The sequence below is a fragment of the Chlorocebus sabaeus genome, chromosome 27 (assembly GCF_047675955.1).
Source record: "Chlorocebus sabaeus isolate Y175 chromosome 27, mChlSab1.0.hap1, whole genome shotgun sequence".
Lineage (NCBI taxonomy): Eukaryota > Metazoa > Chordata > Mammalia > Primates > Cercopithecidae > Chlorocebus > Chlorocebus sabaeus.
Window position 1 is genome coordinate 5,873,943 of NC_132930.1, and position 21,715 is coordinate 5,895,657.

At 34.0% G+C, this 21,715-nt stretch overlaps 1 protein-coding gene across 3 annotated transcripts; it reads right to left on the minus strand.

Annotated features, from left to right (window-relative positions):
- Positions 1–605: 605 nt before the first annotated feature.
- On the minus strand, positions 606–21,512 carry GUF1 (GTP binding elongation factor GUF1). Of its 3 annotated transcripts, XM_008017509.3 has the most exons (17): positions 21,169–21,512; positions 19,140–19,251; positions 18,855–19,003; positions 18,499–18,579; positions 17,293–17,370; positions 16,389–16,472; positions 13,662–13,726; positions 12,983–13,186; positions 11,539–11,678; positions 10,271–10,394; positions 9,713–9,845; positions 8,848–8,991; positions 7,894–8,027; positions 5,095–5,196; positions 3,882–4,001; positions 2,218–2,254; positions 606–1,101 (listed from the first exon to the last, which is right to left on the minus strand). In XM_008017509.3, exons 1-17 carry the CDS (start codon positions 21,313–21,315, stop codon positions 964–966), a joined length of 1,992 nt encoding a protein of 663 aa, XP_008015700.1. In that variant the 5' UTR covers positions 21,316–21,512; the 3' UTR covers positions 606–963. The 3 variants fall into 3 exon arrangements, with proteins under 3 accessions (XP_008015700.1, XP_008015701.1, XP_072868531.1); XM_008017510.3 differs by lacking the exon at positions 18,499–18,579; XM_073012430.1 differs by lacking the exons at positions 606–1,101; positions 2,218–2,254; positions 3,882–4,001 and adding an exon at positions 4,043–4,778.
- Between the last annotated feature and the right edge of the window lie 203 nt (positions 21,513–21,715).

Sequence of the window (21,715 nt, forward strand, 5' to 3'; positions counted from 1 at the left end):
AATCCTTTAACTTAAAGTAGATGGAATCTTAAGTATGCGGCCTTTTAGTGTCAGTAAGGAAAAACTGCACGCAACAAAATGTAGCAGGTCCTCACTTGTTGAGATTCATGGAAATTGTGACTTTAAATGAAATGACATGGCTGGGCATGGTGACTCATGCCTGTAATCTCAGCACTTTGGGAGGCCACGGCAGGTGGATCACGAGGTCAGGAGTTCGAGACCAGCCTGGCCAACATGGTGAAACTCCATGTCTACTAAAGATACAAAAAATTAGCCAAGCATGGTGGTGCGCACCTGTAATGGAGGCTGAGGCAGGAGAATCTCTTGAACCCGGGAGGTGGAGGTTGCAGTGAGCCGAGATTGTGCCACTGCACTCCAGCCTGGGCGACAGGGCAAGACTCCGTCTCAAAAAATAAATAAATAAATAAATAATAATAATGAAATGATTCATAAACCAATTTTTTTTCCTCATCAATGTTATAAACCACTTAGAAGGAAATGTCATCATTCAAGGACCTGCTACGTGACATCTTGCTTAGAGTCAGTTTCTAAGGACCCTACAATGCATTTAAGGACATAACTGCATTAAGGACTCAACAACTGAGTGCTTTTACCTCTGAATATTTAATGTATTACTTCATTTAATCTTCACAACAACTTATGTAGGTAGTATATAATCTCTATTTTACTCAAGAGGAAACAAAGGTTAATTTGGCAAAGGTCACCTTACTAGTGAGTGGTTGGAACAGGTATTTGAGAACAGGCAACATGGCTTCAAAATCTTAAGCTCTTAACCTACCCACTCATTACTCCCTTTCAATGAAAGGCTAGTAAGTTATTTGAACCTGAATACCCTGAAAGTAACAAGCAAATTTTATAATTTTCATTCTGTTGTCAGCATACTACAAATTGCAGTGAAAAACAGAGTTTTTAATTTATGAAAATTCTTTGTTTTCCCACCAATTATTTAGAAGATCGTGTTTTCAGCACTTTTATAAAAGCATCTTTTGGAACTTCAACGTTGCCAATTTTCCTCAGCTTTTTTTTTCCTTCTGCTTGTCTCTTCAAAAGCTTCATTTTTCGGGTAATATCACCACCATACTGAAAAATATTTTTAAAAATTGGAAGTCTGAGTCACTCTAAAGAGAAAATAATCACATGATTACAGAGGCATCAGTACAATCTTAATAACCATACCAAATTATTTTCCATAAGGCAGACATCTCTCTAATCTTCCTAGCAGATCCTAATTTTACTGTCAAAGAATGATAAAGGCTTTAATTTGGATGGAGGTGAAGATCCCTAAAGAAACGAAGTATTATAATATGCATGTCAAGGAAGAATTATCAGTCTCATTACTGATTCTAAGCTTGGAATTTTGACTATAAAGCCACAGTCTAATATAGGAAACTGTTAATCACATAGGAATAAATGTGCCAAAAACTATACTGAGCATTTGGAGAAAGAATTGATCATTCAATTATCACTATATTTAAGACTAATTTTTCTTAATTTTTGAGATAAGAGTTTCCCTCTCACCCAGGCTGGAGTACAGTGGCATGATCTCTGCTCACTGCAACCTCCGCCTCCTGGGCTCAAGCAATTCTCGTGCTGCACCCTCCCGAGTAACTGAGATCACAGGCATGCACCACCAGGCCTGGCTAATTTTTGTATTTTTAGTAGAGATGGGGGTTTTCCATGTTGGCCAGGCCTGGTCTCGAACTCCTGGCCTCAAGTAATCTGCCCATCTTGGCCTCCCAAAGTGCTGGGATTACAAGTGTGAGCCACCAAGCCCGGGCAAGAATAATTTTTTAACAGCTCAATAACAGCAAACTGGCAAAGCATATGTCAGGAGAGATTGATTTCAACTGTAAAATAAAGCCATTGTTTTCAAAATCTTTCATTACATGTCAGATCAAGAAAACATGTTACCCAGATCATAGAAATAACTGTTATAAGAATCTTCCTTAGTATTACATATAAGAACAATTTTCATAATTCTTTTGTAAATTTTTATTTTATAAATAAGATGAAAAAGTATTTAAGGATATGGGCAAAATGAACCGGTCGCCATGGTCAAGCTGAAATTTACCTATTCAAAAAGAAAACTTGGAAATACTGTATAAAAACCAACAATAGAAATCAGTAAGCTTATGCCCCCTTTGATTTAAAACCCATAAAAGTTATAAAGTAGAATAAATACAACTAGATACATACACATTTTGCCAAAACATTTTTCCTATAGGCTTTCACACTGTAAAAGAGAAAATTTCATTTAAGTACATAATTCCATACTGTTTAAAAGCACTTTCTTACCAAAAACAATCTCCCCTTTACTAGAAAATTTTAATGACAGTATCATTACCTATGTAAAATTTCCATAAGCATATTAATTAGATACTTCAAATGCTCTTGTATTTATTTTCATGTACTTGGCATAAAAGAACAAATTCAACATGTTTGTCAACACACATTAAGAAAAAAAGGTCAAGGCTTGTGGTAGGCTTGATTAGGCCAAATTCAAGCATGATGTGACCTTGATTACAAGAAATATATTAGTTATTTTTTACTCAATCTAAAAATACTGTTACCACTACTACTACAGAAAAACAAAACATGTTTATTATCTTATTGCCTCTACTGAATGTGGATGGAGTGGCTAGGAAGATTAATATATCTACCCCACCAGTTATAAACTAATCTATTTCTATAATGTTTGAGAAATTTCTAGATCATCTAATTTTGAAAATAGCTCCACCTTTATTCCTTTAGAGAGAAAAACCTGTTTCTTTAAGGTATTCTCTCAACACACTTATGTTAGAATGAGCATTTGCTAACTGTCTTAAGTTGCACTTCCCAGGATGTTCCCTGGTTATCATCTCCACTCTGCCTGATCTCAGTATTTACGAAACACAGAATAACTAACTGAAGCAAAATTGTGTTAGGAAATGAAATGTATTTCAAACAGTGGGCCTAAAATTAACCTCAAATCTATATTAACATGATAGTTGTATTTCCCCATTAGGTTTGAGTAAAGGTAGACTTTAATAGCAATTTTCAGCTTTTCATAACTGAGGAGATACTTCCTGTTTCCCAGAAGTCTTAGTATCATTAAGGAAAGGAAATGGGAAGTGCTACAAGACACACCCTGCACCTGCTGTTACAAGCTGAGCAGCTTATTCAGTGTTCTTTATTGCTATTTTTGTTTTTTTGTTAAACAGGGTCTATGTTTCCCAGACTAGTCTCAAAGCAATTCTCCTGCCCCAGCCTCCCAAGTAGTTGGGATCACAGAATAAGCCACCACACCCAGCCAGTGTTCTGATTTATGTATTACATTTCCGTGTCCTATAGAAACTAGCCTGTCTTCCATGTCTACTATAATTCATGTGAGGTCCCTAATCTAGAATGCAAATCCTAACATGGTATTGGCATTCCTTGGTTTATAACCTCCCTAGCTCTGGGGAAGTGGGGAAGTGATATTAAATACTTTGGGTTAAAAAAAAATTGTAATTTTGTCATTAGGAAGACAAAATCTTTTAGTTTCCGTTTCTATTAATTTATAATCTACCTAAAGGGATAAAACCATAAAGAAATTCCTTACCTGGGAAATTCAGTTATAGACATTCATATGAGTGGAAATTAAAACAGTTCCTCAAACCCATACACATTATACTAACTGCAAATCACATCACCCAATGGTGTTATATAAGTAATTCAAACTAACAGTCATTACTTAAATCAGAAAAATGGAGAGCACTATCATACTGTTTCTACAAGTAAGAATAAAGCTTAGGCCAATGTTAAAATGTTCAATATTCTTTTACTTTTTAGGTATATCATTTCTGAAACTGGCTCAAGAACAAAAATCAATTTCAACTCACGTTTCTCTTGCAATGATTTTACTTCCAATAGCAGCTTGAATTGCTATCTCGAACAGTTGCCTAGGAAGAGAATCCTTCAGCCGTTCACATATGGCTTTGCCAATTGAGTGTGCTTTGTCTCTGAGACAGAAAAATACAACTGTTTATATATCCTAAACAAGAATATTTCAAGTATTTTTCTAGGCCAGTTGCATAATTAATGTAAAGGTGATCTCTTAAGGAGGTTCAAATGGAACTTACTTATCATAAACATCTCTTACTCTCTGAATCATGAACAACTTCTCTAAGAAAGCAATGTATGACTACAGGAAATTTAGAAATACAACATTAGAGAATAGAAACCATTCTTGATTCTCTTTCCTTAGCCACTGAAAACGTTAAACATTTTGGAATGTTTATTTTAAACATATATCTTTCTAGTCATTTTTTTGCATATTTTTGTTATGATCAGTGTTTATGATATATTCTACCCTCTTATTTAATAGACATTTTTGTCACTAAATACTACTCAAGTTTTAATGGCTGAAAATAACAATATGGGTGCTTTGTAATCCATTTTAACCAATCTTCTGTTTTTTGAACATGTGGGTTTTTTCCTTTTTATAGTTTTTTTACAAATATAAAAGGGTGCGGTGGCTCACGCCTGTAATTCCAGCACTTTGGGAGGCTGAGGCAGGCAGATCAGAGGTCAAGAGATCAAGGCCATCCTGGCCAATATGGTGAAACCTCGTCTCTACTAAAAATACAAAAATTAGCTGGGCATGGTGGCACGCGCTTGTAGTTCCAGCTACTCAGGAGGCTGAGACAGGAGAATCGTTTGAACCCGGGAAGCAGAGATTGCAGTGAGCAGAAATTGCGCCACTGCACTCCAGCCTGGTGACAGAATGAGACTCCCATCTAAAAAAACAAAACAAAACAAAAAAACTTGTTCCCAATTCTAAATCCATCATCATAAAATTTTTAAAACTTTTTTTTTTGTACGTGGTAAGGGGAAACATTTCTATTACACTATTCTTTTTGACTATTATAGCTCTGTTCTATTTTTAGCAGTCCAGAGAGAAGTGTGGAAAAAGAAGAGAAAGCAAAGTAAATAAGGTGAACTCTATTTTAATTACCTTTAAAAGTTTTTTAAATGCAGCTGCTCAAAAATAAGTGAAAAACATATCAAAAGTGAGTATTTTCACATTCCATGATTAGTTTCTATTCAACTTACTTGTGTACAACAGTTACTAGCTCCTCTACACTATTTCCATTCAGTAGAATATCCATTTTCACAAGTTCTGCAGTCTGGTAGCCTGCATCTTCGTAATCAAAACTAAAAGGAAAAAAGTCCAAGTGATAAATATTACACTTCCCAAGAGATTACCTTTTTTACTCTTTATGTCTACTTTTTGCCACATTACACTCCCCAAAGAGATCTAACTTTCCATCAAAATATTACACATACAATTTCTTGTGAATGTATCTAAATGTTATCTTTTTATGTTTATTAAATCAAGGGCAAAAACAAGCAGAATATGTTTATAGGGGAAAGGGAAATAAATTGGTGAACCTGACAAAGAAAAGGGTTTATTGAAAACAAATATCATGCCTTCCCATGTTCCCAGCAGCTGGCAGGCTTCAGACAATACTATATATTAATGGATCATTTTCAGATTTATGAGTTGGGTTTCTGTTTTACTTTCTATTACCAATGACAACTCTATGTTTAAATAAATGCTATGACTCTCATAAAATGCCATTAATAAATGAGACCTTTGAATTTCCTATGTGGCTCTTCAGTTTGCACCTCCCTTCAGAGGACTTTTGTGAAGATTAAATGAGTTAATACACGTAAACCACTTAGAGCAATGCCTAGTACCTAATACATGTTTAAACAGAGTCAAACAGAGCCTAGTTTAGCATGCAAACAAGCACTTAGTTTCAGCTGTTACTTTTAACAATGTGGTCAAAGCTTGCAATGTTAGTCAAAACAGGTATTTAAATGTTTAACTTATAAAACTGAAGTCTAACAAGAAAATTTCAATTATAGGCTTACAAGTTGTCCCAATCACAGACAAGAACATGTATACTCCTACTGTCTTAATTTTAAAACAACTGGTGCCTGGACTTGCAAAATTATGTTTGGTTTCTAAAGATTTTCAGCAGAAAGGTCATAAAATGACAATAATACACTCTATTAACAGATTCTTTTCAGAAGTACTGTTAAAATCCTTTCTTCAGAAAGCATCACTTATTAAACATTTACTGTAGGAAAGATACCATGTTAAGTATCCTATAGAATACAAAGCAAATAGGAAGAGAAAAAAACAGACGTGGTCCTTAACTTTGAAGTTGTTACATCTCTAGCTATGTTGTGGTCCAAAATATTAAAAATCTTAAAAATTTCTTAACTCATTTTTTCAAAAGAAATCATTATAAAAATTGTGTTTTCTTTTTCCAAGGAGCCCAAACAATTCCTAACCTCTACTGAAAACACAGGTATTCTAGCGTTCCTTTAGAATGCAGGAAACACATCTGCAATTCCAAAAAGCTACTGGAGTTATGAGTTGAGGGCAAATGCCTGTTTGATTAGACATCACTACAGTTCTTGTATAACACAGGACTCCCTGCTCTGACCTAGTTGCAGTTGATTCCTGCCTCCTGGTATGAAATAAATTTTTCCCTGATCTTAATTCATAGCCTATGATGACTTTCTGTTAAGTGTGGAATTGACTGCATATGTAAAACATCCATCTTGAACATAACAATTACCTTAATGCTGGAAGCTGGAATATTTTATTTTTATGTAGTTCAAAAATCACGTTCTCTCATTAAATTCAAAATGTATTTAAGTTTCCAAATGAAAAGGGTTTTTAAGACCACTTATAATTCAGAAAGTAGTACCCAAATGCAAACTAAAATTGACAGACTTCTGTTAAAAATATTTATAAACATTAAACCTAGTAATCTTCCTTTCAACTCTAGTAATTTTAATATGCCCCCCAATTCATTTTACTTTAAATTCCACAGCCACTTACTTGCTCAAGGTCTTGTCTGAAAGAAGACATAAAAGAAAAAAGAAAAACAAACAAACTGGGTGACAAAGTAGAAAAAAATTCTCAATACAAAGGAACATGAAGATTCCTTGGTAAGAAGAATTATATATGCTAACTCTCTTCACTGACAAGATGATTAAATAAAGTTAAAATTCCAAGTCACTGTAGCATGTTCGTTAAACACTGAAATTTGTCTCTGCACGTTAACAATAATATTCATGCACTGTGTGGGAGTTCTACAGATGTCAATGTTCATTTTTCCCCTTCTGCTTCCCCATGTTTCATATCTATTTTCTACTATATACTATCCTGTAACATAAGATTTTAGGGCATAGTGAGGGTATCTAGAGTGATATGCCCCAACAACAAAAACAAAAAAAAAAAACAGCCTCTCAGAATGCCATGCCCTGAGTTCCTTATTTGTTATTTAATAGTAACTCTTCTTTCATTTTTATCTGGCTTTTCTCCATGTACTCCTATGAGATACACAATGGTTTTCATGATGTGGACAACTTGCTCCTGGAAAGACTAAGTTATTAAAGTATTCACTAATGGAGGGGCACACTTAACATTTTTTACAGACTGAATATGCACTTTTATTTTTCAAATATAAATAGATGCTCTTGAGATTGCATAACATACAAATACATTTTAAAAGTGCCACTGAGGTTACAGTAAATTTTTGAAATTAGGTCTAATTCTTAACAGACAAGGAATACAACTCTTCATGAAAAGGGGAGTAACTTTTTTTGTTAAGAGAAATAAAAGTTAGAAAATAAAGAAAGTTTTTCTCCTATAAGCAAATCACAAGTAGTCTGTAACACCTATAAGGTTGTTCCAAGTCATTTTAACCTTAGCGTATGCTTCTCAACTATCTTCAAGAAAGCTGAAATTACTAAAGAATTAGTGTACTCTTGCTCATCAATATTTCAAAAAAGTTGGTCAAGCATCTTAGGTTCTCATTGATTTTTTACCTAGCATATCCAGAAGACAGGGATTTCAAAGAGTCATAAAAATCTACCACAATTTCATTCAAAGGAAAGAGATATTTAAGCATAACTCTATTTTGATCAATAAATATCATATTCTTCTGAACTGCTCTTCGAGCCTAAAAAGGGAAGGAAAAAAATGGGTTTAATGATAACCTACTCAAATACTGAGGAATAATGTATTTCTCTAATGGTCTAGTAAAAACTTATAGGCAGTATTTATAATCCAGGGAGAAACATTTTATATTTCAATTACCTTAGGCTTGCTATCAAAGCTTTTAATCTTTATCTAAGAATTTTATCTTTTAAAATAAACACTATTTCATTTAACAGTAAATCAAATGTAACTACATATAAAGTCAAAAATCCTAATTTCTTGTTTTATAAATAATTAGGTCCAGAGAAATTAAAAGTGTAAGACCAAGATTACAATCTAGTTTTTAACCTAATTAAAACTCAAGTCACCATTTGACACTTTCCAATATGTATCTGAGTATTTCAAATAAGTATTTTTAAAGAATATAATTACATACCATTTGTGGATTAAATCACTTATTATAATGTGGTGAGAACTAAAGCAAAATGGGAGTACCTTCAAATTTATGGTCCTTGAAGTACTATAATCATCTTTCAAACTACTCAAAAAGGCGAAAAGAAATTATACATTTAGCTAATTATCAAATTTCTTTCCTTTGGGCTAAAATATCAAATCAGTAAATTACACAAATTATCAGAAATATTTTTCTTATTTGAAATCAAAATTTTAAAAGTATATATATCTATATCTATGTGTACAGACACAGACATATATATATATATATATGAAAATCTCTTTAAATTCAGTATGCTCAGCAGAAAGAAATCTTTTAAAACAAGTTGGAAATCACTATTTCAGAGGACTAAAACCTAATTTTGTATTAAATTGTATTACAGTTATACCTCGCAAAGCGTCATTATTTTTCCAGTGTATTCATCTGGTGTGATAATAGTGCCCAAAACAACTGGCTCCAAATATTCTGTTACTTTTGATTCATCAGGGAATTGTGCAGGATTGATAATTGTAATTTCTTTTTCTCTATATTCCTAAAAATTAGAAAAATCAGCAATACTTAAAAAGAAATCTTAATATAATGATCATTTTTCTTGTTTGCTTTATATTTTAAAATCTCTCCCGCTGAAATAATTTAGTATTAATAAGTACTAGTAAACAATATATTCCAATTATTGATATTTACTAAACATATTTCATGGACCATTTAGAAAAAGTATGACAAAAGAATACATTTTAACCTGACATTTATAAAACATTATAGTTTAAAAGTTAATTTTGTTGGAAAATATTTAGATTGCCAAAATTAGTATTTGCTTAAAATGAACAGATTGCCACTTACATGGAATACAATATTGTCTTCATCACTGATTTGAAATTTAAAATTTCTCAGTCACTGGAATCAATGCTTCTTTTTTTATGAGAGAAATTACTTATGACCAAAATTACATTTTTCATCTTTGTGCTAGAATCAGAACATTGTTTTCACTACTAATTTTACTTTTTACTATCAGCAATAGACTAGTTTTGATAATGTGGAGATTATATCAGGTTAAGAAAAATACTGCATAAATTAGTTTTCAAAAAAGTTCTTCATCATTAGGCATAGGGTAATTCAATGTTTATTACTACTAACCAATAAATATTTAAAACTTAATCAGCTACTGGTATAGTAAAAAGCTTCTCCTGCATTGTATATACACACATTTATTTTTTCCAAGAGACTAATGCAAAACAGTACTAAATACTAAGTACCTTTATCAATTTTGATGATGAAAGTACAGCTTTATATGGAACAGTAGGGGTTGTTAAAATAACAGAAGCATTATATTCTTGCTCCAGTCGCTGGTTGAAAACTTCCATGTGCAAAAGTCCAAGAAATCCTAGCCTGGGGGAGGAAAAGATAAACTCCAAAATGTTTATGTCCCATGGGCTTCATTTTTTTTTTTTTTTTAAATGAACATATTGTTATTTTAAGGGAGGGATGGAATTGAGTCAAAGAATTCACAATATAATTAAATGCTAGCATAATTTCATTAAGTAAGATTAAAATCTTCCACTGGGAATCTATTTTAAATCACTATAAAACTTACCCATAAAATGTCAATCCACAACGTGAAACAGGCAGATAAAAATTGTTTTTGTCCACTTTACACTAATATAAACTTATTTTCAGTAAATGTTCCAGAACAATGCAGCATTTTATACCTCCCGTACTTGATACTTTAAAAAAACCTCCCTTTCTTATAAAAATATTTTTAAAATATACCATTTATACCTTTCTTTCCTATAAAAAAAGTGAATGAATCTTACCTCCAGCCAGCACCCAGAGCAAGGCTACTATCCCGATGAACTGTCACACTGGAATCATTTAAAGTTAGTTTTTCTATAGCACTCTTCAGGTTGTTATATTCAGATTGGTCTACAGGATACATTCCTGGGGATACAATGATTTCTAATTATCACGTGATAAGCTGCCTTCAGACCAATCAAACCACATGTGTAGTGCTGCCAAGTTCCAAATTAGTCATTTACCTTTTAAATTACTTTTTTGTATTTTATGGACCAAAATACTGGTTTGCTAAAAATTTATGATAATTTGGTTTCAAAGTATCTTACAAGTCATTAGTCTTAAAGAAGATACACCTAGATTGGCACTCCAAATAATGTTTTTAATGTTTTTGAAAAACTACAGGGAAAAAAAAAAAAAAAATCCTGGGAATTAGGCCTATTAAGAAAACACATTGTAATTGCAAAAACAAAAGCACAAGACATCCCACAACCCAAATGAAACTTTATTATTAGATTAAAAATAGGAGTAGAAATGAAAACTATACTGCACTCTCAATTTTCTAAGGCAGATTATCTACTTAAAACCATAGTTAAATTTTGCTTTTTGGTATTTACTTACAAAAACTATGGGAATCACTACTGATTCTCTTTCATCTGACAACTCTGAAGTCCTCTAAAATCCAGATGACTGACTTTGCCTAAAGGTAGGGGTAAACAAAGTTCCTAATTCCCAGTGAGAGAGACTGTAGGGCGAAAATCAAGGGTTAGATACTCGGCACAGAGTAACCTGATGACCTTCAATCAGGTCTTCCTTTCTCCAAAGTAAAGGAAGTAACAGATTCTGAAATTATATATACTTGAGGCAACACCATTCTCTGTCATGTCTACATGAGTACAATACAATATTAAGGAAACTCTATCGAAGATGAAGATAGTCAGTGTCTAATGATAATCAGTAATAAGAACATCCTAATTAGAAAAATGTTTCAAATATAATAATGAACTCCCTAGAAAAGTAAGAAAAATTTATATTACTGTATTCTATACATCACAACTTCTTCCTTAAGAGCTTATTTCTTAACACATCCTAAATGATCTCCCACATATAATTTCATCATACATATGAAATTATAAACTGATAAACAGCACAAAGAATTAAGTGAAACAATATGCTGGAATTCGTGGTTATTTAACATAATCAGAATGTGTATTTTTTCCCTAACCACTGAGACAAACTTTTAGTTTAAAAATATCATGGCCTTCAACCTTTGAATTTGTGAGCTCCTCACCTGCAAATACCATTGGTTTCGCTGATTTAAACCCAGGCAAGGGCTCCACTGGTTGCTTATGTAAATATAATGTATCTCCTATTTGCGCTTCAGTGACATTTTTCATCCCAGCAATCAGATAGCCCACCTGTCCTGCATATCTAAATAAAATTATTATATGCAAATATTTACTGCTTTAATGTTTCAAGAACATAACTCACAATTAGTTCTACCTTCCCAGGAAACTATCATACACTTTCCAAACTTTCCATACACTTTGAAAATAAGTGCTCCATATCAATTATCAAACTCTGAAGCTTGCCAGCAAATGAACACACCAGGTCTTACAATCCATTAGACCTCTCTACTTATAAACCTACCACCTTTTTCATGATTCTGCCAACCTTTGCAATTTAAACAGCAGTTTCTAAAGTATATTGTAAATACAGTGAAACTAGTAAGTACAAAGTTAGTTTTTCTATAGCATTATAGAAAAGCATTACAATAAGTACACTACTTGTGATGTCTTTTATTAATGAATTGTGTTGCAAATGCTTTAACAATGGGAAAAAAGGTAACTTTTTATCCAAGAAAAATGTGAACTCTGAACAAACTGAACATCTGATGTTCCTCCTTTAGCAAAAGAACAAATTCTGAGTTCAGCTGTAGTTTAAAAAAAAAAAAATCCCTACAAAGTTAAGATAATTTACACTTAGAATGAGCTTTAAGAACCTTAAATGAACATGTGATAATGTTCAGTATATATGGCAGAATATAAATAGATGTTAAAATATTTCAGTAAAAATAGACTTTGACTCAATATAGTGCTGTTTTTAGACATACAACACTAAACACTCAAATGTGATCTGATAGTCATCTGGTTCAATAATTTCTACAAATGAGGAAATAGGACCTTACAAAGCTCAAAGTATGTATCCAAGGTCATGTCTCATCAGCACCTGATATGGAGTAGGCACTCAATAAACAGTTCTTTTACAAGTCAATTCAGATGTGTTTTTCTAATGCACACTACTCTTGCTAATCCCACTCCCCAAGAATTTTAATCAAGGTTTTACCATGAATTCCACACTAAAGATTTATTAAGGTTTCTGTTATACCACCTTTACAATGGAAAATCTAGTTATGAAGAACTGTCAAAAATGATACCCAATATGGGTGGAGGGAACTCTTTCATTGTCTCATCAAATGTATCAATATAGGATCCAATCTACCCTTGATCGTAAACCTAGTTATAATTAGTCATTTAGAATAAAAAAAGTATCAACTGACATTTCTACTGTCCTTCACCCAAGATTCCTTCTGACAGAGCATTTACTGTATAGTTGCATTAAATAGTTTTTTTTAAGTTATCAAATGAGGATCATTCTAAGCATACCAAGTTGAGAAAAATGCAGAAACAGAACCACATACAAATGCATTTTAATTACTAATGCAGATTACTTACAATTTATGAGTTGGTTGCTCATTAGGATTTAAAACTCCTACTTCATTAACTTCGTATGTCTTTTGAGTATGTGCAGATACAATTTTATCTCCTTTGGAAACCACTCCGTCAAATAATGCTACATTGGCTATCACACCTCTATACTGGTCAAAGGTGGAGTCAAATACCAAAGCTCTCAGGGGATTTTTGCGATGCACTTTAGGGCTAGTAAATATAAGTAAAAAGTAAATACATATATACTAAATTAAAATCTTAATAAAATTCCTGTTTTCAACTTAGAGTTCTTGAGAAAGTTTGATACACAACAGCCTAAATAAAAAGACCTTTTTATAAAATATATTAGATTTAATAACCTCCAGTTTTAACAAATTATTTTTAAATATATTTGTTCAGCTTAAAGCAAAGGAAAACAACTGCCAATGTACTGAGGTATATTTTATAATGATTGTCATGAAAAGACCTCCATCAATCATCTTTGCTTTTTCTTTACTTTACTGTACTTGCCTTCTATATTTTACTAAAAGCAAATAAATTTATTCTCACTCCCTGCAAGAATATTTGCCACATCTGTTAAGCTAAAATAACAGTTCAAGCTGATAAAATCTTTGAACTATTAAGCATAGACAGTTTTTGAACTATTAAATAGAGACAACTAGTACAAAAATCACCAAATACTCACGGGGGAATTCTTTCAATAACTGCCTGAAGAACACTCTCAACATTTGTTCCAAGTTTAGCAGAAATCTAAAAAGATACATGCGAAAAATATAAGCATTTAAAGTTGACTATACTTTTCTATCTTGATGACCTGTGACTTATGATCAGAAGGAAGAAATAATTCCAATAGTTATCAATTTGAGAAATACAGCAAAAGGAAAAGAACAAAGCAAACAGTATATTGACAAATACCTCTTTTTCTATTATAACTGGGTAGTTCTACAGTTCTAGAATTGAATTACAAGAGAGTCCTGATTATGGCACTGAAAGAGGAATAGACTAAGAGTTCAAAATCTGGGTAACAATCATGTCTCTGCATTGAATGCGTGTATTTCAACAGTATCTATCTCCTTGAGTATAAATTCCATCGTCTAAAAAAGGAAGTGATTATTTACATTCTGCCTAAATCTCAAGGTTGTTGTGTGAATAAACAATGTATGTGGATGGCATAAAACCATAAGGCATCTTACTACTAACTTTACTGTTCTCACACCAGAAAAGCAAGCCAACACTCAAACCACATGGTATGACTGACCTTTATCACCAGTAATAAATGGACTATCTCTGAAATCCTGATTTCAAACTTCTTACCCTTCCCATTCACTCTAGACCAGGAATTTTCAGTTTCAGCCCTACTGACATTTTGTGCCAGATAATTCTTTGTTTTGGGAGGCTGTCCTGTGCATTATAGGATGTTCAGCAGCAACCAGGGCACCTCATTTACCCACAAGATGCTGGTAGCATCCTTCCCAAGATGTGAAAACCAAAACTATCTCCAAATATTTGCCCAGGGGGCAAAACCACCCAACACTGACAACTACTGCTCTAGACTGTAGCACTTTCTTTACAACAGTCCTTAACTTGTAACTACTGAATATACTACTTGATGCTGTCCATCAGCTCCACCCTCCACTCCATTTCTATTCTTTCCCAGATGGGACTCCAAGATCCATCATTTACAATCACTCTGGTTCAACCACTTTCTATTCTCTCCTTATTAGAGGCAGCTGGCAAAACCTCAACCTTGACTGCATCCAATTATGTTTTTTCTATGCCCATACACAGAGCAGCTTAACATTACCAGAAAAAAGAAATCAAATGAATGGTATGGTTCATTTCTTGTATCTGAAACAAGCTATCTTGCCTCTGGGCAGCCGTTCTTCTTATATACTTAACTCCAAATCAAGAAACATCATTTAATGCAATGCAGATTTTAAAATTAAGGTTATTTATTAATTTTAAAGTATGAAAATGGAGGTTTGTAGACAGTGCTCAGTTTAGCAATGAACTGTTATGTTTTATGGGTTATGTTGTTTCCTCCTGGATCATAATCTCCTTTTCATATGGATAGTTAATACTTAAGATATAATAATTTCACATCTGGGCTACTATTCATAGCTGGATTCCCTGTATCTTTTCTTACACCTCTTTGATCCATTCTCTGTAAGGCTACCTGAATTTATTTGTTTCTCTTGCTTTAAAATCCTTCCATTGCCTCAGAATAATTTTCAAGCTCTTTAGCACAAGAGTCCCAGCATAACTTGATTCCTGCATACCCCTACAAAGCCTTCTCATCCAATCTACCTTTCTGATCAGTAAACATGCCAAATCTTTTCTAATTTAAGTCCTTTACACTCACTCTTTTCTATTCTTGGAATGCTTTTCGGAAAATTATTCATTCCTCCATGTTTCAGTTTATCAGAGACGCTTTTGCTAAGCTATTCCATGTCATAACATCTCTCTAAGAAAACAGACTTTTCACTGTTCATTATGGTATTTCACCTGGAATAATAACAATTTGTCAAATGAATTTCCTCGACAAACTCTATCCTAGTCAATAATTCCTATGGTTACTTCTTTGTTTACTTATTTATTAACTGCAGAAAGTCTGTCTGTCTTTACTTATTTACTGACTGTCTTGTCTGTCTTGTTCACTGCCATACTCTTAGCTGGCATATACCAAATAAGAATCTGAATGAATTTTACTAAGATTAAAATCAGAATAGTTAATTGCATTTTAATATAACACAATCCAAAATATAAAACCATGTATAACTTGCTCTTTTGAAAATTAAATGAGATTGAAAGAAAAACATTACAGTGCTGCGCTGACATACTTTACACTACCATGTAGCATAGCAGTTTGGCAGTGGCTGTTTAACAAGCAAATCATCATTTGAAAGGTAAACAAAAATTCAAATTTATAATGGTGGCAACTTTGATATAAATAAAATCCATTGTTTCCTAGCACTACTATAGCTTTTTATAAAATAGGTTTTTGTCCGTTCCAAGAATGATACATACAAATGCCTTGAAATTAGTTTGAACCTGCTCTTCAAAGACAGTATTTCCACTGGGCAAAATGACACACAAGAAATACCGCAGCGAGTTTCAGAAGGCCTGTGTTTTAGTCCTGGCACATTGGCTAACTAAATCCATGATCTTAAGAAAGTGATTAAAACCTTTGCGCCTCAGTTCCTTTAACTACAGCATCACAATAATTTCTGTATGTCCCAACAATATAAAAGGGACTTTTGGTAAGGATAAAAGGAAATTAATAGTAAAAGAAATTTGCAAAACTATAAAAATACAGCATATAATGTCAGGTTATCAAATACCATGAAATTTCACTTAGCCCAATTTCCTGCGACTTTTTTCAAAGTATAATCTTTTTAGGAAAGTATTTTACCTTAATACATTCATCACTTGGAATATCAAACACTTTCTCAATTTGGTTTTCAACCCTTTCAGGATCAGCATTCTTCAGATCTATCTTTAAAAAAAGAAAATCCATTATGTGTTAGTATAATAAGGATAAGATGTATTATGTATTAACAGTATTCGGAGGTAGTTAAAAGCTTACCCACTTCATCCTAACTGACCCCTCTATGATATTTTTTCAAAAGCAGTAAAATAATCTATATATTAGCAGTACAATTTAATAACTATGATTGAAAAAGAGAAGTTAGGTAGCAGAGCATGCAAAAAAACTTTACGCAGTTAGCTACCCAGGGCAGCAGAAGAGATCAGTAGTAATTTATCAATTAAGCAGCATGTGAACTGATTTTAAAAGTTAAATATAACATTAAGTCTGACAACAAGCTGTCCTACCTATGGCCTTCTTTTAAACTTAACTCCATTATCAATAAATATAATTTAAAGCAATGCAGATTGTAAAATTAAGATTCTAAATTAATTTTAAAATATGAAATGGAAGTTTATAGACAGAGCTCAGTTTAGCACTAAATTGTCAGGCTTCATGTGCTGTATTGTTTCTTCCTAGATTATAAACTTCTCTTCTTTTCCTATGTATGGTTTAATCGGACAAACATGTTTCATCTGCCCTGCATTCCTTCCCTACAGAAATGGCCCTCAGTTACTGTAAGATAATTCAGGGGAACTATCTTCTCAACTCTGTGCAAGGGTGAGTTTAAGTTGCACTTCTGTTACATACAATTCAAAGAGATAAATCCCACCAATATATTTAATAAACAGCAGGAGATCCTTCATATAATAAATAGTACAACTGACATTTAAACACTAATTGTATTTTTAGAAAGTGAAATAAAACACTGTTGTCTCATTGTAATTACCTTATTTATAACTGGAATTACCGATAGCTGTGCTTCAAAAGCAAGAAAGAAGTTTGCTACAGTTTGGGCTTGAATACCCTGAAAATATCAAGACACAAGACACTGAGATGACCATTCTATTATCTATCACAAAACTTGTAATTTAAGACCATTCCACACATCTTCATCAAGAGACTTTGCATCATGCTAATAATAAAATTAAACAAAATACCACGTAGCTACCCTTCATACTTTTCTCTCCAACTTATGTCTTTGGGATCAAAATGAAAATCGCTGATGGTAAAGCAATAACCACACCAAGTAGAGTGAGCCAACAGTCTACTAAGTTTGAGATAAGAAGCCTTTAAGGAAAGGTACAGGGCAAATCAACTATGATAGCTATTTTTCCATGCATCTGAATCATTCTCTGTAATAATTCCTTTCAGTTCAGAAAGCATTTATTGGAGGGCCTTTTCTGTGCCAGGAAATACATCAGGCATTGGAGAAACAAAAGATGTAACATGGACTCTCAAGGACCTCAAAGCTTAGTAAAGAACACAGTCATCAAGGCAGTTTATAAAGCCCAGTACTGCCTATATAAGGTCAAGATTGACTTTCCTTGATGGGATCAGGAAAGGCTTAACACAACACCACCACCACCACCACCACTAAAAAAAGTTGGGTTTTGAATGAAGAGTTTGTGAGAAACATGTATCAAAAGCTTACTTTAGTATATTCACAGCTCTTATATGGTCATCTGCTGAATGTCTTTATGGTTTACACCACAAAAGAGCTTAGTAATGTTATTGATTTTTTAAAAACCTAATACTTCCCAAATTATTGCCTTAAAATCACCTAAAATGATCTGAAACTAATGATTTATTCTCAAGATCTGCTAAAAAATGGATATAGAAACCTCAGATTAAGAAATGCGAAAGTTGGTGGGGTTTGTTTTGTAAGATGCATTGATAACATGATGTCACACTTCAAAAAAAATACAACAATCTTTTGAACAATTCCAATTTAAAAACTAGTCAATTCCAGAGAATGCTTTAGTGTAATAATATTTCAAGTTAATAGGATGAAACCATTTGATTTTCAATAAGTAATAAATCTATTTTTCAAACACAAAAATTCCATTTCCAAAACACATTTTAAAGAAAAACTCTTGAAACAACCATAGTCATGTCATATCACGTCACATCATGCAAAATGAAAAATGCCTACCTCATTTGCATCAACCACAAGTAAAACACCCTGGCAAGCAGAAAGTGACCTGGATACTTCATAACTAAAATCAACATGGCCCTGAGAAACAAAAATATTGATACCTGTAAATCTGAGGTAGTTTTTTAGGAAAGGGCATTATGTCAAATTTATTGACTTGATAAAAGTTGTTAAATACTCGTTTCTTTTTTGTACCCTACACTTTTGAAACAACTGACACTAACACAAGAACACTGAGAAAACAAAAAGCAAAGGCAAATGTTTAATATTCAGTTCAAAAATTAAACAAGGATCTGTCTGCACTACTGACACAATGTTGACTTTAATAATACACGCAAAATTAATATTAAACTTACCGGTGTATCAATGAGATTTAAAAGGTACTGCTTTCCTTCACAATTGTGAAAAAGAGATGCTGTCTGTGCTTTAACAGTGATTCCTCTTTCTCGTTCCACTTGCAATTTATCAAGAACCTGCTTATTATTCTTTGTTTTATCAATTGTCCCTATAAACAGAAACACTGATATTTCTCTGGGCTTTTAAAAAAAAGAGAATATTACATATAAAATTAAAATTTAAGAGTAAAAGTAATTCTCAATAACTCACAGCCATCAGTTAAGTATGTAATATAAATGAAATACCTGTAAGTTCTAGGAGCCTGTCAGCTAAAGTACTTTTGCCATGATCCACATGTGCAACGATACTGAAATTTCTAATATTTTCAACAGGAAACCTAGACATGTCAAGTTTTTCCTAGAAAGGGGAAATACCACATTTAAGAGTATAAATTTTGCATACTATCAAACAAGTATAACAATTCAAAGAATATTCTTTTAATCGTTGAACAATATCATTTCTAGCATTTATATTGTTTATATTATTCTTCTAAGAATAAAGACATATATGGTTAAGTTCATATTACAAGGAACATCAGTTTAATAGTCAAAGGTAACTATACAGCTAAATAATAATCCCTTAACATTTCTACACCATTTTTAGGGCCAGCCAGGAACTGAATTTATTATCATGAATGAACTTAAGATACCTAGAACTTCTAAAGATCTGAGAATACCTTGTCCAGTAACTTTTGAGGCAACGGAGCTACAGAAAAGCTGAAAGAAATCTTCTGCTCCTATCACACATTTAACCAGGAATCAGATTTATTTAAAAATCTGTGTTTCTAACTGAGCCTCAAAATTTTATTTTAGATACAATTTTGCTACTTTACAGCTTCTCTGGTGAGAAAGAAAAACAGATGACATCCAACAAAAGACTTTCACTTAAAACTTAAAAATATTTTTAAATGTAACTCCTGGTTTTACGTGTACACATCTTTAACGTTTTTACTAAAACACATCACAAACTGCTAGAAATTGTTATCAAGCAAAATATACCAGTTTTCTGTACTCTAAACATTTCTTTCCAATCAACTCTATATTTCACAATCATCAAAACCATAAAATTAAAATGAAATATAAAATTCACAAGAGCTTTAAGTTTTTTTATAACAGCCCCATATAAGACAGATGATAAAAGCACAATTATAGCTGAAAGTCTGCCCCCCCACCAAAAAAAGACCAATTCTGATGTTTGCCCTGTAGATTTTCTTTCCCTTCAGTTCAAAAGGTAGAGAATTGCACCATCTTTAAAACCGTGAATTGCAATATAAATCCATTTTTGAAACCACAGGCATATTAGGGCCAAAGTTGATTAATTATAAGGTTTTGTCTTTCTGCCTACTTATAGCTTGCCTTCAGTCACCTCACTTTTCTGCCTAAACTGTATCCATTCACAAGTATCAGAGTTGTGGAACCTCCCACCCTCTCCCACCAGAGTCAAAAGTACACAGGTTTGCTCTGGCTGAGGTAGAAGGAAATAATAAAAATACAAAGACCGAGCACTTCCTGCATTCTAGGTATTAGTTTAAAAAAGTCCACTCCTCCGTGTTCGCCAGGATGGTCTCGATCTCCTGACCTTGTGATCCGCCCGTCTCGGCCTCCCAAACCCCGTCTCTACTAAAAAATACAAAAAAATAGCCGGGCGAGGTGGCGGGCGCCTGTAGTCCCAGCTACTCGGGAGGCTGAGGCAGGAGAATGGCGTAAACCCGGGAGGCGGAGCTTGTAGCGAGCCGAGTTCGTGCCACTGCACTCCAGCCCGGGCGACAGAGCAAAGACTCCGTCTCAAAAAAAAAAAAAAAAAAAAAAGTCCACTCCTCAAATCACACAAATCTCACCAATTAGCCACTGGATGTTTGATTAGTTCTGCATTCAACAAATGAAGCAGGAGAGTGACAAAGAAGTAACTTGCCCAGGCCACATAGCTAGTTAATTTGCAGGAAAATGGACGTTATATTAATATTTACTAGCAACTTTCTCAGCAGACTTTTTAGGAGAATTAAATAGATGAATACCCGCAAAGCACTTCGACCAGTGGCTCGCGTAAACAAATCAACATTTGACATTGCAAATGAGAAAACCTACGAAGTTAGTGACTTGCCCAAGGTCACACTAGTGAACGGTGGAGGGTCGGGAACCTGAGCCGTGCTCACACTCTGCCTCCCTGTAAGCAGGATTCAGAGCTAGTCCCAGAAAGTCCTACACATTTCCAAGATCGCATGGGGTACTCCAATGTTTTAAAACGTGGCTATATCAGATTCCAGGGGGCAGTCACCTTGAATTCTGCAGAGCTGTAGACCCTGCAGGTAGGCCAGGACTCTGGAGCAGCCCCAAACGTCGGCGCGGGCCCAAGCGCGGCCCCAGTGGCCCACCGCGCGGGAGTGCGTGCGCACCCCCAGCCCCGACCCACGAGGGTCCACATGACCCGGGCGACGGAGGCGTCAGGAGAGGGTACCGACAAGCAACAGCAACATAGCCCGTTTGTTTTCAAAGGTACCCCGGGTAGGGTCCGGTGGACAGGACTCAAATAGACCCTGTGAAGCGAAGACAATAACCCCCCGGTAGCTTTGCCCAAGTACCAGCTCCGGAAGCACCCCGAAGGCGCGGCGCAGCTTGCTGACGCCTGCACGGCGCACGACGTCGTGACATCAGCTCGTCTTGGCGCCGGGCAATGGAGTGGTCACGTGAGTGGGGGCTTTCGATTAACCCTAAAACGCAGTGTGCAGGCAGAGTATATATTAGCTTATATTGTCTGTTGAGTGCTGTGCCAATTGCTTTGCATTGTCTGTTTCTCACTACTGCCCTGTGTTGTGTGTTGTACT